At 46.4% G+C, this 13,321-nt stretch overlaps 1 protein-coding gene across 1 annotated transcript in view; it reads left to right on the top strand.

The window, feature by feature from the left end:
• SMAD6 (SMAD family member 6) overlaps positions 1–13,321 on the top strand; it is an 82,767-nt gene that overhangs the window by 18,755 nt on the left and 50,691 nt on the right. Inside the window, exon 4 of the mRNA XM_038766996.1 lies at positions 939–1,016. Within this exon, the coding sequence (XP_038622924.1) occupies positions 939–1,016 (78 nt within the window). The remainder of the gene's footprint in view (positions 1–938; positions 1,017–13,321) is intronic.

Here is a 13,321-nt window from a genome sequence, read left to right on the forward strand (position 1 = left end):
GTAAGCACTTAACAAATGCCATAATAATAAAAAAAACCAAGACTTCTAGGCTAGTTGGGGGCAGAATTACCTTCTTAGGGCGACAGTAGCTCATGGAAGGACTCTTATGTTTTCCAAGGTCTTGGATTCCCTCTCCGTTTCTGGTGTCTCTTCCCAGCCCCTAATTCTGTACACTGTAGACACTCATGAAGTACAGTTTCTTGCTACTGCTGATTCATTTGAAGGAACATTAGTGGTTTTGTTAGCACAGAACCAACCCACAGAGATTTTTGACTTGAATCTGCTCTGCAAAGAGTTGACTTGTCTTGAAGTAGGTCTTGTGTTAGAGAAAATGAGGCACAAGAAAATAAGTCACTTCAGAAGCTGATTGTGCCACAGACAGGGAAAATAAGGAAGGACAGGTGAACTTGTTGAAACAACAGTTTGGGACAGAGATTTGCTTTGAGGACCTATTTGATTGAAACAAAATGATAATAGTTAATCTGGGAGCAAACACTTGAGTACTTAATTAGAGGGGTGTAAGTAGAAAAGAGTAAGGATGACTGTTAACTTGTTAAAACAAGGTTTCCTCAGCTTCAGCAAGGAGGAAGGAAGGAAGGAAGGAAGCAAGAATAAACAGCTTCAAGAATTTTAATGGTGGTAATTAAGTAGAGCAACTATGAATTGTTTAGGGGCTTAATTTAACCTTACCCAGTAAGCACCAAGTTTCTACTTGCTTGATCCACTGATCTTCAGCTATTTTTGTGGGCCAGAGCCATTGAAACTTTTCATTCTGCTTGGGAGGGAAATGGAAAGTCAGCATTTTCAGGAAGAGTCATCCCGACCCTGGGATCTGGAGGGAAGAGGGGTGGTGATCTTGGAGTGACCCCCAGAAGCCACCCAAAGTGCCCCACTCAAATTCATCAAATCCCCTCTACTTTTTTTTTTATTTCCCCCAGATCTATCAGAATCCACGTTGTCTTACACTGAAACAGAGGCCACAAACTCGCTGAACATCATGACTGGTGAATTCTCAGGTTGGAAATTTTACTAACTAAACGTTGTTGGTTGGAATTGAATGATGAAAGGAGACCGGGATGGGTTTGGTGGTTTTCACTTTTCTTTTTATAATAAAGAGGACGAATGACAAAATGACGAGATTAAACACAGTCCTCTCCCTACTCCCTGAGGGGATGGGGAGCAGAGTGCCTGGATAAATGGAACAGGCAGATAATCCAGAAATCTCACTAGAGCCGAAAGCTTCAATCTCTTCCCTCCTCGGGCTGCTCATAAGAAGCCAAATTGATGCTTCTGACTTTCATCTCACTTTCCTTTTCTGCTTCCTCCCCTCTCCCTGCTGGGGAGGGGCTATTGACCCATGAGACCGGCAGAAGGCAGAGAGCAAGAAGAAGAAAGGAAAGCAAAATTGGTCCAGGGTGCCCACCCCACAGATCAGTTATCATTATCAAGGGTGTTTTATTGAGCGCTTACTGTGTGCAGAGCACTGATCTAAGCTCTTGGGAGAGTACACTACAACAGAGTTGGTAGAAGCTTTTGCTACCCCCAAGAAGCTTACAGTTTAGAGGGGGAGTCCATTGGCTCTGGATGATGGACAGTTGATTGTATGAATATCACAGGGATAATAACCCAAATCTGTCACAGCTGGGATCATCCAGAGTGTGGATATTCATTCATTCAGTCGTATTTATTGAGCGCTTAGTGTGTGCAAAGCACTGTACTAAGCACTTGGGAGAGTAGAAGATGTCCAAGCTTCATAAGCTTGTCACGGGCAGGGAATATATCCACTAATTCTGCTTTTATTGTACCCTCCCAAGTGCTTAAGTAGAGCGCTCTGCACATAGCACTCATTAAAAACCGTCGGCGAATTGATTGATTGATTCTGATCACTCTTCAGGAAGTCGGGCCTACACTTCCATTTAGTAAGGCAATGGGAAATGGGGAGGTGCCGGCTTGGCTTGACTTCTGCGTCGGCGATCTCCTTGGTGCAAACGCACTGGCGGGTTTGATCGGGAAATAGAGGAAGAGCAGTAGTGTTGTAGTTTCCTGTGGAGCCCTTTGCCTGGTGGCCCATGGGCATGGCTGTAGGGAGCATGACGGTGGGCTCCAGAGCGCTCGATGAAGGCCCAGCTGTCTGGGTAAATGAAAACACAGGGAATGCCAGTTTAGGGGCTGGCTGATGCCATGCCCAGCCAACTGCAGGCCCACAGGCACTTGAGAAGTGTTGGTGGGATTGTGGCAGATCCTCTTAGGGCTCAATGTTCTGAGATGGCTTTGTTGGCTTTTGTGGCTGCTATTGGACTGCGGATCCCCTTATTCCCCTCACCCTGGCCCCTGAGGCATGCCATCTGGTGAAGCTCGATCCCCAGAGTTGGCCTCCTAGTGTGAGTCTCCTCACAGTTTCCCCAGATATCGCCTCTTAATGTGTGTCTTCTCAGTGTCCCCAAAGTTCACCTCTTAGTATGTGTCTCCCCACAGTTTCCCCAGATTTCGCCTCCTCATGGGTCTCTCCTCACAGTTTCCCCAGAGTTTTCCTTCTAATGTGAGTCTCCTCACAGTTTCCCTGTTTAATAGCAGGTGCGCTTGTCACCCCTGCCTGATGGTTTCAGTATGGAAGAACACTCAGTGGCCGGGTTTCAGTTTTACAGTTAGTTGTGGAGAGGGAGCAGGATGGTGAGAACGGAGGAGAGATGAGATGGGTTGATGGGGAGAGGAAGCTGAGACTTTCTTATGGGTAGAATGATAAGCACTTAGTACAGTGCTCTGCACACAGTAAGCGCTCAGCAAATATGATTGAATTCATGAATGAATGATGACAATCATAATGGTGGAGTTTAAGCACTTACAGTGTGCCAAGACCTATACTAAACGCTGGATTAGATCCAAGGTAATCAGGTCGGACAATGTCCCCATCACACGCGGGGATTCACTGTCTAAGGGAGAGGGAGAACAAGTATTGAAGCCCTGTTTTACAGAGGAGGAAACTGAGGCCAGAGAAGTTATGTGATCCACCCAAGCGTCACACAGCAGGCAAGCAGCTGCTTGTAGGGTTGTGTTGTACTTTCCCAAGTGCTTACTAAAGTGCTCTGCACAGAATAAGCACTCAATAAATATGATTGATCCATCCCTTTGCATCACTCCCAACCTTCACAAGGAGCTTGTGAGGCATTTCCTTCCCCCCTATATGCTGAAAGGCTCTGCCGGCTCCGTGGAGATGATGATGGTGATGATAATAATAATAATAATAACCTTTTACTATGTACCCAGCACTGTTCTAGGCGCTGGGGTAGATATAAGGTTATCAGGTTGGACAGAGTCCCTGTCCTATGAGGGGCTCCTAGCGCAGCCAAACAAACCCCTTCTCCTGAAAACGGGAAAGATTTTAAAAGTTTGGTTTGAAGGGGAGGTAATGGAAATGGTATCTGGGGTCTCTCGCTCCCTGAGACCTTCCAAACGGTATTCCTCTCAGTGATATAGGGTGTCGATTTATTTTTACTGGGGGTTCATTGGTATAAAAACCAGACCAGAGAAACCTGCCAAAATTTAACCCAGATGAGGTCCGGGCCCACAAGCTCCCCTAAGTGAAAGCAAGAGTTCTTCTTCACCAGGGCATTCGTGGGCTTTGATATTTCCCATTTTGAGACACGGCCCAACTCTAGTTGATGTTTCGGAGGTAAATGACAGCAAACTCCTTCTGCTTACTGTTTGTCAAGCACTGTTCTAAGCACTGGGGTAGATGCGAGTTAATTAAATAGGACACAGTTCCTGCCCCAGTATAAATACAAGGGAGAACAGGTATTTTATGGTTGAGGAGACTGAGGCACAGAAAAGTTAAGTGACTTGCCCAAGGTCACACAGCAGGCAGGTGGGGGAGCTGGGATTACTGTGTCCTTCCATCGTTGTATGTCTAAGAAACCAGCTCTTGCTCCAAAAATAAGAAAGATTGTGGAGTTTGTACCAAGCCATGACAATTTATCCCTAAAACTTTGATCACTGAGAATGTATTCCCTTCTTACAAACCACAAAGTTGAGTTCCAGGGTAACAGAGACCCATTCTTCCCTGTTGCCTGTTGGGGATGTAAGTTGAGGTAGGATGCTTAAAAGCTGGGGAGTGGGGTGGGAGAGGGGAAAGGTGGGACACAAGACAAGAGGATATTTCAATCCCAATTTATAGAAATAGGCTCCGTCCGAAAGCACTGTGGCCTAGTGGAAAGGGCACAGGCCCGGGAGTCAGAGGACCTGGGTTATAATTCCAGTTCCCCCTACTGCGTGACCTTGGGCAAACCACTTAACTTTTCTGTGCCTCAGTCTCCTCAACTGTAAAATACCTGTTCTCCCTTGTTGTTTAGATTATGAGCCCCTTTTATGGGGCAGGGACTGTGTCCTACTTGATTGACTTGTATCTACCCCAGTGCTTAGAACAGTGCTTGACACACAGTAAGTACTTAACAAATACCATAGTTATTATTATTCATCTCAGGGCTATTCAAATTGTGAGCAATGGCTAAAGAAGAGAGAGAGAGAAAGAGAGGCAGAGACAGATAGAATAGAAAATCTGACTTTAAATTCCTCCTTTGCATAGGATTAGCAGAACTTTGTCACACCTTCCGTTCTGCTGGGCTCACTCAGCTTTGTCAGCTATGCATTTAAGGGAGGAAAATCCATCCCTTGGGATTCATTGATGCTGGGCTCCTTGGGGTAACTGGTAAGAGAGATAGCCTTTTAAAAGAACCTGTGAGCATTCCTCATGACTTGTCATTAGGACTCGATCGATAGACTGATTGAGTGGAGAGGAATGAAAAGATTACAGTGGCTTGTTCTCAATTCCTCTCCTTCCCACCCTCACTTCCTCTGTCCTTTTCTTTCTCTATCTTCCTATCTTGTTGGTATGGAATCCCTGCTTAGAACTGAAGGACCCAAATTTCCCCCCTTCAAATGAGCCAGAATCATGGTCCGTCCGTCCGTCCATCCATCCATCCATCCATCCATCCATCCATCCATCCATCCATCCATCTCTCTGAACTAGTGCAGGGCAATTTGGTGTTTCTTTGATCCATTTAAAAACCTGATTGTCTTGTATGTACTCCAGTGCTTGGCACACAGTAAGCAGAAGCAGTGTAGTATAGTGGATAGAGCTCAGGCCTGGGATTCAGAAGGACCTGGGATCTAATCCCAGTTCTGCCATGTATGTGCTATGTGACGTTGGACAAGTAGTCATTTCACTTCCCTGGGCCTCAGTTATCCCATCTGTAAAATGGGGAATAAGACTGTGAGCCCCATGGGGATATGGACTGTGTTCAATCTGATGATCTTTTATTTACCCCAGGGCTTAGAACAGTACCTAGCACATAGTAAGCCCTTAACAAATATCACAGTTACTATTATGATTATTATTATTAGGAGGAATTTTAAGCTCATTGGATTTTCCCTGCTTGAGGAGAGGGGCCTCCACTGTATTAGTGGGGGTTGAGTTCTTCCGGCCAGGAACTAGCAACGGTTAATTAAGTATGATGTGTGTTTAGCATTTACTCTATACACTGTCGATGAAAGATAATTACATTAGGCACAGCTCCTTTCTCACATGAAGGTCACAGTTTAAGGGGGAGGGAGAACAGGTATTTCACTCCCATTTTCCAAGTGAAGAACATGGAAGTTAGGTGACTTGCTCAAGGTCAGACATCAGGCAAGTGGTGGAGGGGGGATCAGAACCCTGTCTACCGGGCCCCTACTCTTTCCACCAGGCCACATGGTTTCCCCTAACCAATTATTCAATCAATAGCATTTACTGAGTGCATACTATGTGCAGAGCACTGTACTAACTGCTTGTGAGAATACAATAAAATAGAGTTGGTAGATGGGATCCCTGCCCTTAAGTCACTTACAGTCTAGTTGGTGAGACAGTCTCTCTAAGGAACGGCAGCAGTTAAAACAGCCCACGTGAAAAACCTGCAAAGGATCTCAGCCCCATGGGGAATCTAAGACTTTGCCAAGCAACAGGGAGCAAATTAGCAGAACAGTGCTCCAATGGGGCTATTTTTAGCTGCCCTAAAACCCCACCCTGGGATTTGGGCACCTTTTCCAGAGATAAGAGAAATCTATTCTGGCTTTCTCCAGGGCCCCCAGTGAGGGAGCCCAAGGCAGAACTGGTGCCTTGTTCCAAAAAGTTCACATGCTGTTCAGTCAGAAGTATTTATTGAGCGCTTACCGTGTGCAGAGCACTGAACTAAGTGCTCTTGACTCAGCAGTAATAAAGATACTAGACTGTAAGCTCATAGTGGGCAGGGAACGGGTCCGCCAATTCTGTTGTGTTGTGCTCACGCGAGCACTTAGTACAGTGCTGTGCATATAGTAAGTGCTCAGTAAATACGATTGATTTTTTTTCATTGTATTTGTTAAGCGCTTACTATATGCCAAGGCACTTGATTGACATGTTTGTAGAGCATTTGATCTACCATGTCCGGCTGGTTTATCCAGATGGAGGACTGGCCCAACCCAGCTCCAAAAAACCTACTGGGTAGCGTTCTGGGGGCTACTGTTCAACTTGGGGAGATTGGTTGGCTGTGGATGTGGGGTGGTGTGGGAAGCAATGACAGGCCGTCTTAAAGGAAATATAACGTAGACTGTAAGCTTGTTATGGGCAGGGAACCTGTCTGCAAATTAATGCTCTTGTATTAATGCTCTCCCGAGCTTTTAGTACAGTGCTCTGCATTTAGTAAGTGCTCAATAAATACAATTGATTGATGTATGTATATATATATATATATATATATATATGTATACACATCTATCTATCTGTAGATATAAATATTAGACTGTAAGCTACCTGTGGACAGGGAATGGGTCTGTTATATTGTTGTATTGTCCTCTCTCAAGCACTTAGTACAATGCTCTGCACATGTCAGTGCTCAATAAAAGCGATTGATATATATCTATAGATATATTTATATACAGATACATATCCATATATATCTATACATATATGTTTGTGTGAAGATAATTCCTCCCCCCCCCCCCCCAAATCAATCAATCACGTGAATTACCAGCGTGACCTAGCTCATTGTGGGCAGGGAATGTGTCTGTCTATTGTTGTGTTATACTCTCCCAAGTGCTTAGTACAGTGCTCTGCACAAAGTAAGCACTCAGTAGCTACGGTTAACTGACTGACATTCCCTGCCCAGTAGGAGCTTGAGGAAGAATCAAAGAGGGAACAAATGCTGGGTTCGTTCCCTGAGCTGAGAGAAATTTCTCTGGGCTAATAATAATTCAGGTGGAGCACTCTCTGCCCCTTGCTATTAATCAATCAGTCAGTGAGCACTTACTGCGTGCCAAGCACTGTACAAAGTGCTTGGGAGAGCACTACAGTTGGTAGGAATGTTGCCTGCCATCAACAAGCTTACAGCCTAGAGGATTGTGGCAACACAAGTAGCAGGGTGGAAACTAGCCAAGAATAGTAAACTGCGGCTGTGTGACTTGCTTCTGTTCCACTCTCCTAAGCGCTCTGTACCATTCTTGTGCTCAGAAGGCTCTTAAGGGGAAACAGCATGGTGCTGTGGCTAGAGCACAAGCCTGGGAGTCAGAAGGTCATGGGTTCTAATCCTGGTTATGCCACTTGTCCGCTCTGTGACCTAGGGCAAGTCGCTTCATTTCTCTGTGCCTCTGCGCTCCTCCTGAGTGCTCTGTGCCTCAGTTACCTCATCTGTAAAATGGGGATTGAGACTGTGAGCCCCACGTGAGACAGGAACTGTGACCAACCTGATTTGCTGGTATTCACCCCAGCGCTTAGTATGGTGCATGGCTTATAGTAAGCGCTTAACAAATACCGCAGTTATTATTAGTATTATTATCTCAATCGATCCCAGCCTCCCAGGGTTCCAAGGAGCTAAGCCACCAGCCCCTCTCGCTGCCTGTCTGTCCCTCCATTCCCGGGATGGAGTGCCAGGTCACCCTTGACCTTTCCCACAGGATGCCACATGACTGCTCATTAGGAATTTCCTAACTGAGAACATCCCCTGTGTCAGCCCAAGCCTGGTCCAGGAGGAGAAGTCTGCTTCACCCCTGAGAACTGAGAAGCAGCATGGTTTAGTGAGTAGAGCCCAGGCCTGGGAGCCAGAAGGACCTGGGTATTGTAATTCCAGCACCCCCACTTGTTTGCTTTATGACCTAGAGCAAGTCACTTCCCTTCTCTGGGCCTCTGGGCCCTGTAAAACGGGGATTAAGATTGTGAGTCCTATGTGGGACACGGGCTGTGTCCAACCTGATTATCTTTTATCTACCCCGGGGTTGACATCAGTGCCTGGCACATAGCAAGCTCTTAATAAATACTATTTTTTAAAATTTGTATTTATTTTTTTAAAAAAACACTTGTAAATCAGGACGGATTTTCCTTCAGGCACATTTCTTGGGCTGCTCTGTTTAGAGATGCAGTAGACCTCCTGGCCCCGGAGTGGGAGGCAGGCACATAGAAAGAGGCCCAGTTGGATTGGCCCTGGAGTAAAAATAATGATGGTGGTTCTTGTTGAGCGCTTACTATGCGCCAGGCCCTGCGGTAGGTTCAGTGCAGTTTTATAGCAGACCCAGTCCCTGTCCCAGCTGGAGCTTACAGCTTAAGGGGAAGGGAGAACAGAGATTTAATCCCCTAGTGTACTGATGAGGAAACTGAGACAGAGAAGCAGCTTCTCCATGCTGGAGAAGCAGCGTGGCTCAGTGGAAAGAGCCCGGGCTTTGGAGTCAGAGGTCAGGGGTTCAAATCCCGGCTCTGCCAATTGTCAGCTGTGTGACTTTGGGCAACTCACTTAACTTCTCTGGGCCTCAGTTACCTCATCTGTAAAATGGGAATTAAGACTGTGAGCCCCCCGTGGGACAACCTGATCACCTTGTAACCTTCCCAGTGCTTAGAACAGTGCTTTGCACATAGTAAGTGCTTAGTAAATGCTATTATTATTATTAGAGATAATTTATTTTTTTCTTCTTTTATGGTATGTGTTAAGTGCTTACTCTGTGCCTGGCACTCTACTAAGCGCTGGGGTAGATACAAGCCAATTAGGTTGGTCACCGTCCCTGTCCCACATAGAGCTCACAATCTTAATCCCCACTTTACAGATGAGGTAGCTGAGGCTCTGAGAATTTAAGTGACTTGCCCAAGGTCACTCAGCAGGCAAGTGGAGGATCTGGGATTAGAACCAAGGTCCCCTGATTCGCCGCTTCTCTGAGTGGGAAAGAATTTCTGTATCCACTTTTCAGAGGCCAAACTGTGAGGTCTGGCCTCTTCTTAGTCGAGCAGCCCCTGAGCCCTCTGAATTCAGAGTCTGCCTTTTCCCAGTCCCAAGAACTCGATACTTCCATGGTCCGAATTAAGTAGAGGAATAGCCCTGCTTGTAATTTATTTTAATGCCTGCCTTCCCCTATAGACTATCAGCTTCTTGTGGGCAGGGATCACACCTACCAACTTATTGTATGGTACTTTCCCAAGTGCTTAGTACAGTGTTCTGCATACAGTAAGCACTCAATGAATACCATTGATGGGGTGACTGATTGATAGAAAGAGGGGTACAAGTAAGACAGGAGCCCCACTGTACTTATGTATGTAGCTATATATTACATCTTATAAATTATTTATTTACGTTAATGTCTCTCTCACTCTCTTGACTGCAAGCTTCTTGTGGGCAGGGGATGGGTCCACCAACTCTACTGTAGTGTACTCTCCCAAGCGCTTAATACAGTGCTTGGCACATAGAAAGTGCTCAGTAAGTACCATTGATGATGATGGTGATGACTGGTCGGTTTGTCCGTCAGGGGAGTCAGGTTTCCAAGGGAAAGGAGGATGATTTTTCACAGAACGCTTCCTTTTCTTACTAGAAGCTGCGTAGCCCTGTGGGCCTTTTTTCAGCCTGAAATAGGAAGGACCCAGGTTCTAATGCCAGCTCTGCCACTTTCCTGCACTGAGACCTTGGGCAAGTCACTTCCACTTCTCTGGGCCTTAGTTCCCTCATCTGTAAAACAGGGGTTGAGGTTGTGAGCCCCACGTGGTAAAGGGACTAAGTCCAACCCGATTTGCTTGTATCTGATCCAGCTTTTAGTACAGTGCCTGGAACATAGTAAAGTGCTTAACAAATACCATAATTATTATTATTGTTGGGCCCCATGAGGACATTCAAAAGATTGGTCAATCGATGCTACTTAATGAATGAATGAATGCTGAGTACAATACAGTAGAGTTGGTAGACAAGATCCCTGCCTTTAAGGAGCTCAAAGTCTAATGAAGCAGTGTGATGTGGTGGAAAGAGCATGGGCCTGGGAGTGAGAAGTCCTGGGTTCTAATCCCAACTCTGCTGCTTGGCTGTTGTGTGACCTTGTGCAAGTCACTGAACTTCTCTGTGTCTCAGTTCGGGCAAGCAGGAAAGGGAAGCTGAGGATTTCAGTGGGACCAGAGGCAGTTAGAGATGAGCTGTGTTGGATGGTAAGAAATTCTGTTTGACAAGTAGAATAGGGGTCCTTGAATTCTGAGATCATACTGGCTATTGATGATGAAAAAAGCCAACCTGTTGTATTTGCCAGTACTAACTTTGTATGGACTCCCTGGAGATTGAATGGGGTTGGAATGGATGCCCCTGCTCTCTCTCCCTCCCTTCGGGCTTGTGTCTCCTCCTGCCTTCAGGACATCTCCATCTGGATGTCTGACCGCCATCTAAAACTCAATATGTCCAGGACTGAACTCCTTATCTTCCCTCTCAAACCCTGCCCTCTCTCTGACTTTCCTGTCACTGTAGACGGCACTACCATCCTCCCTGTCTCACAAGCCCGCGACCTTGGTGTCATCCTCGACTCCGCTTTCTCATTCACCCCTCACATCCAGTCCGTCACCAAAACCTGCCGGTCTTACCTCCACAACATTGCTAAGATCTGCCCTTTCCTCTCCATCCAAACCGCTACCTTGCTGGTTCAATCGCTCATCTTATCCCGACTGGATTACTGCATCAGCCTCCTCTCTGATATCCCACCCTCCCCACTTCAGTCTATACTTCACGCTGCTGCCCGGATCATCGTTGTGCAGAAACGCTCTGAGCATGTTACCCCCCTCCTCAAAAATCTCCAGTGGCTGCCTTTCAACATACGCATTAAGCAAAAACTCCTCACTCCTGGCTTCAAGGCTCTCCATCACCTCGCCCCCTCCTACCTTCTCTCCTTCTACAGCCCAGCCCACACCCTCCGCTCCTCTGCCACCGGTGACCTCCTCACTGTACCTCGTTCTCACCTGTCCCGCCGTCGACCCCTGGCCCACATCCTCCCCCTGGCCTGGAATGCCCTCCCTCCACACATCCGCCAAGCTAGCTCTCTTCCTCCCTTCAAAGCCCTACTGAGAGCTCACCTCCTCCTAGAGGCCTTCCCAGACTGAGCCCCCTTTTTCCTGTCCTCCCCATCCCCCTGGCCTACCTTCTTCCCCTCCCCACAACACCTGTATATGTTTGTACAGGTTTATCACTCTATTTATTTTACTTGTACATATTTACTATTCTATTTATTCTGGTTTGTTAATGATGTGCATTTAGCTTTAATTCTATTTGTTCTGACAACTTAACACCTGTCTACATGTTTTGTTTTGTTGTCTGTCTCCCCCTTCTTGCCTGTGAGCCCATTGTTGGGTAGGGACCATCTCTGTATGTTGCCAACTTGTACTTCCCAAGTGCTTAGTACAGTGCTGGGCACACAGTAAGCGCTCAATAAATACGATTGAATGAATGAATGAATGGAGTTTCCTTCCTATTTATTTATTATTGGAGGAGGTTGTGTTTCTGTATGTGTGTCTGTGTGTGTGTGTGTGTTGTTGTGGTGTTCTTGTGTGTCCTCGGTTCCCCACCTAGGACATACTGAGAAGTAGTGTGACTCAGTGGATAGAGCTTGGGCCTGGGAGTCAGAAGGACCTGGGTTCTAATCCCAGCTCTTCCACTTGTCTGCTGTGTGACTTTGGGCAAGTCAGATCACATCCCTGGGCCTCAGTTCCCCCATCTGTAAAATGGGGATTAAGAGTGGGAACCCCATATGGGACAGGGACCATGTCCAAGCTTATTAACTTATATCTACTCCAGTGCTTAGAACAGTACTTAGCCCATAGTAAGCACTTAACAAGTACCGTAATAAGAATAATTTGCTCCTGCCTGAGTTGTCGAGTTGAGAAAATGACAGGTTTGGGGGAAGATCTGAAATTCCAGAAAATGGCCTTGTGTGGCTCCAGCTTTAATAAGAACCATCTGTGTCTCTGGCAGAAGCTCTTCCCTCCCGTGGAAACTTCAGGTGAGCGGGTGTGTTTTGCTCCTAGGAGTCTCTCACAATCCGAGCCGGGACTCAAACGGTTTCTGGATGGGGGCCGAGGCCTCCGTTGCCAAGAGCGACTCCTTTGATGCAGAAAATACATCCTGGAGGCACTTTGTCAGATGTTTTTATATTAAACATTTTTCCTCTGTAGAATTTGCCTGCCAAAGGGAAGCAACAGGGCATCTATTCTGCAGTTGACTTTTGAAAAGAATCCCTGATATTTGTGGGGCTTTTTCTCCCCCCTTTCTTTCTTTCCTTCTGGCAGGGACCCCAACTCACTGCTCCCTAAATCTATAAACGGGAATTGTGGAGATTGACGAAGCCGAAGCAGGAAAGTTCCGTCCGTTTCCCCTCCCCCCCATCGTCCCCCTTTTAAAAGTTGCTGTGTTAATAAAAACAAAGTAACCATGTCTGGAACAGACATCAAAGGCCTAGTTTCAGACTACAAGGTGAATCATTGCTTAAACAACTAATTAATCTTTAAAGGGGGGAGTTAGTGAAGCTCCTTGATAGGATTCTGGGAGGCATTTTAATCTCATGGGATGGCCCGGAATTTCCTTCCGTCAACATTGGAGAAGCAGCGTGGCCTAGTGGAAAGGGCACAGACCTGGGGGTCAGAAGATCTGGGTTTTAATCCCGGCTCTGCTAGTTGCTTGCTGTGTGACCTTGGACCAGTCACTTCACTTCTCCAGGTCTCAGTTCCCTCATCTATAAATTGGGGTTTAAGATTGGGAAACCCCATGTGGGACAGAGACACTGTCCAACCTGACTAACTTCTGTGTATCCCAAGTGTTTCATAGAGTACCTGGCACATAGTAAAGAGTCAATAAATACCCTTTAAAAAAAAAGTTAGAAAAATCCAACAGGGTGACTTTGTGGCCTTTGAGGGCTTTGAAGCCCCCTCTCAGATCCCTGTTCCAAATGAAAAGTTGGCATTTAGGCCCAGGGCTGTGAATCACTTGATTGACCCAGGATGCCATGCCAGGGCCTCATGGACACCGTGACTAAGAAGAAG

This window comes from Tachyglossus aculeatus, chromosome 26 (assembly GCF_015852505.1).
Source record: "Tachyglossus aculeatus isolate mTacAcu1 chromosome 26, mTacAcu1.pri, whole genome shotgun sequence".
NCBI classification, from domain to species: domain Eukaryota; kingdom Metazoa; phylum Chordata; class Mammalia; order Monotremata; family Tachyglossidae; genus Tachyglossus; species Tachyglossus aculeatus.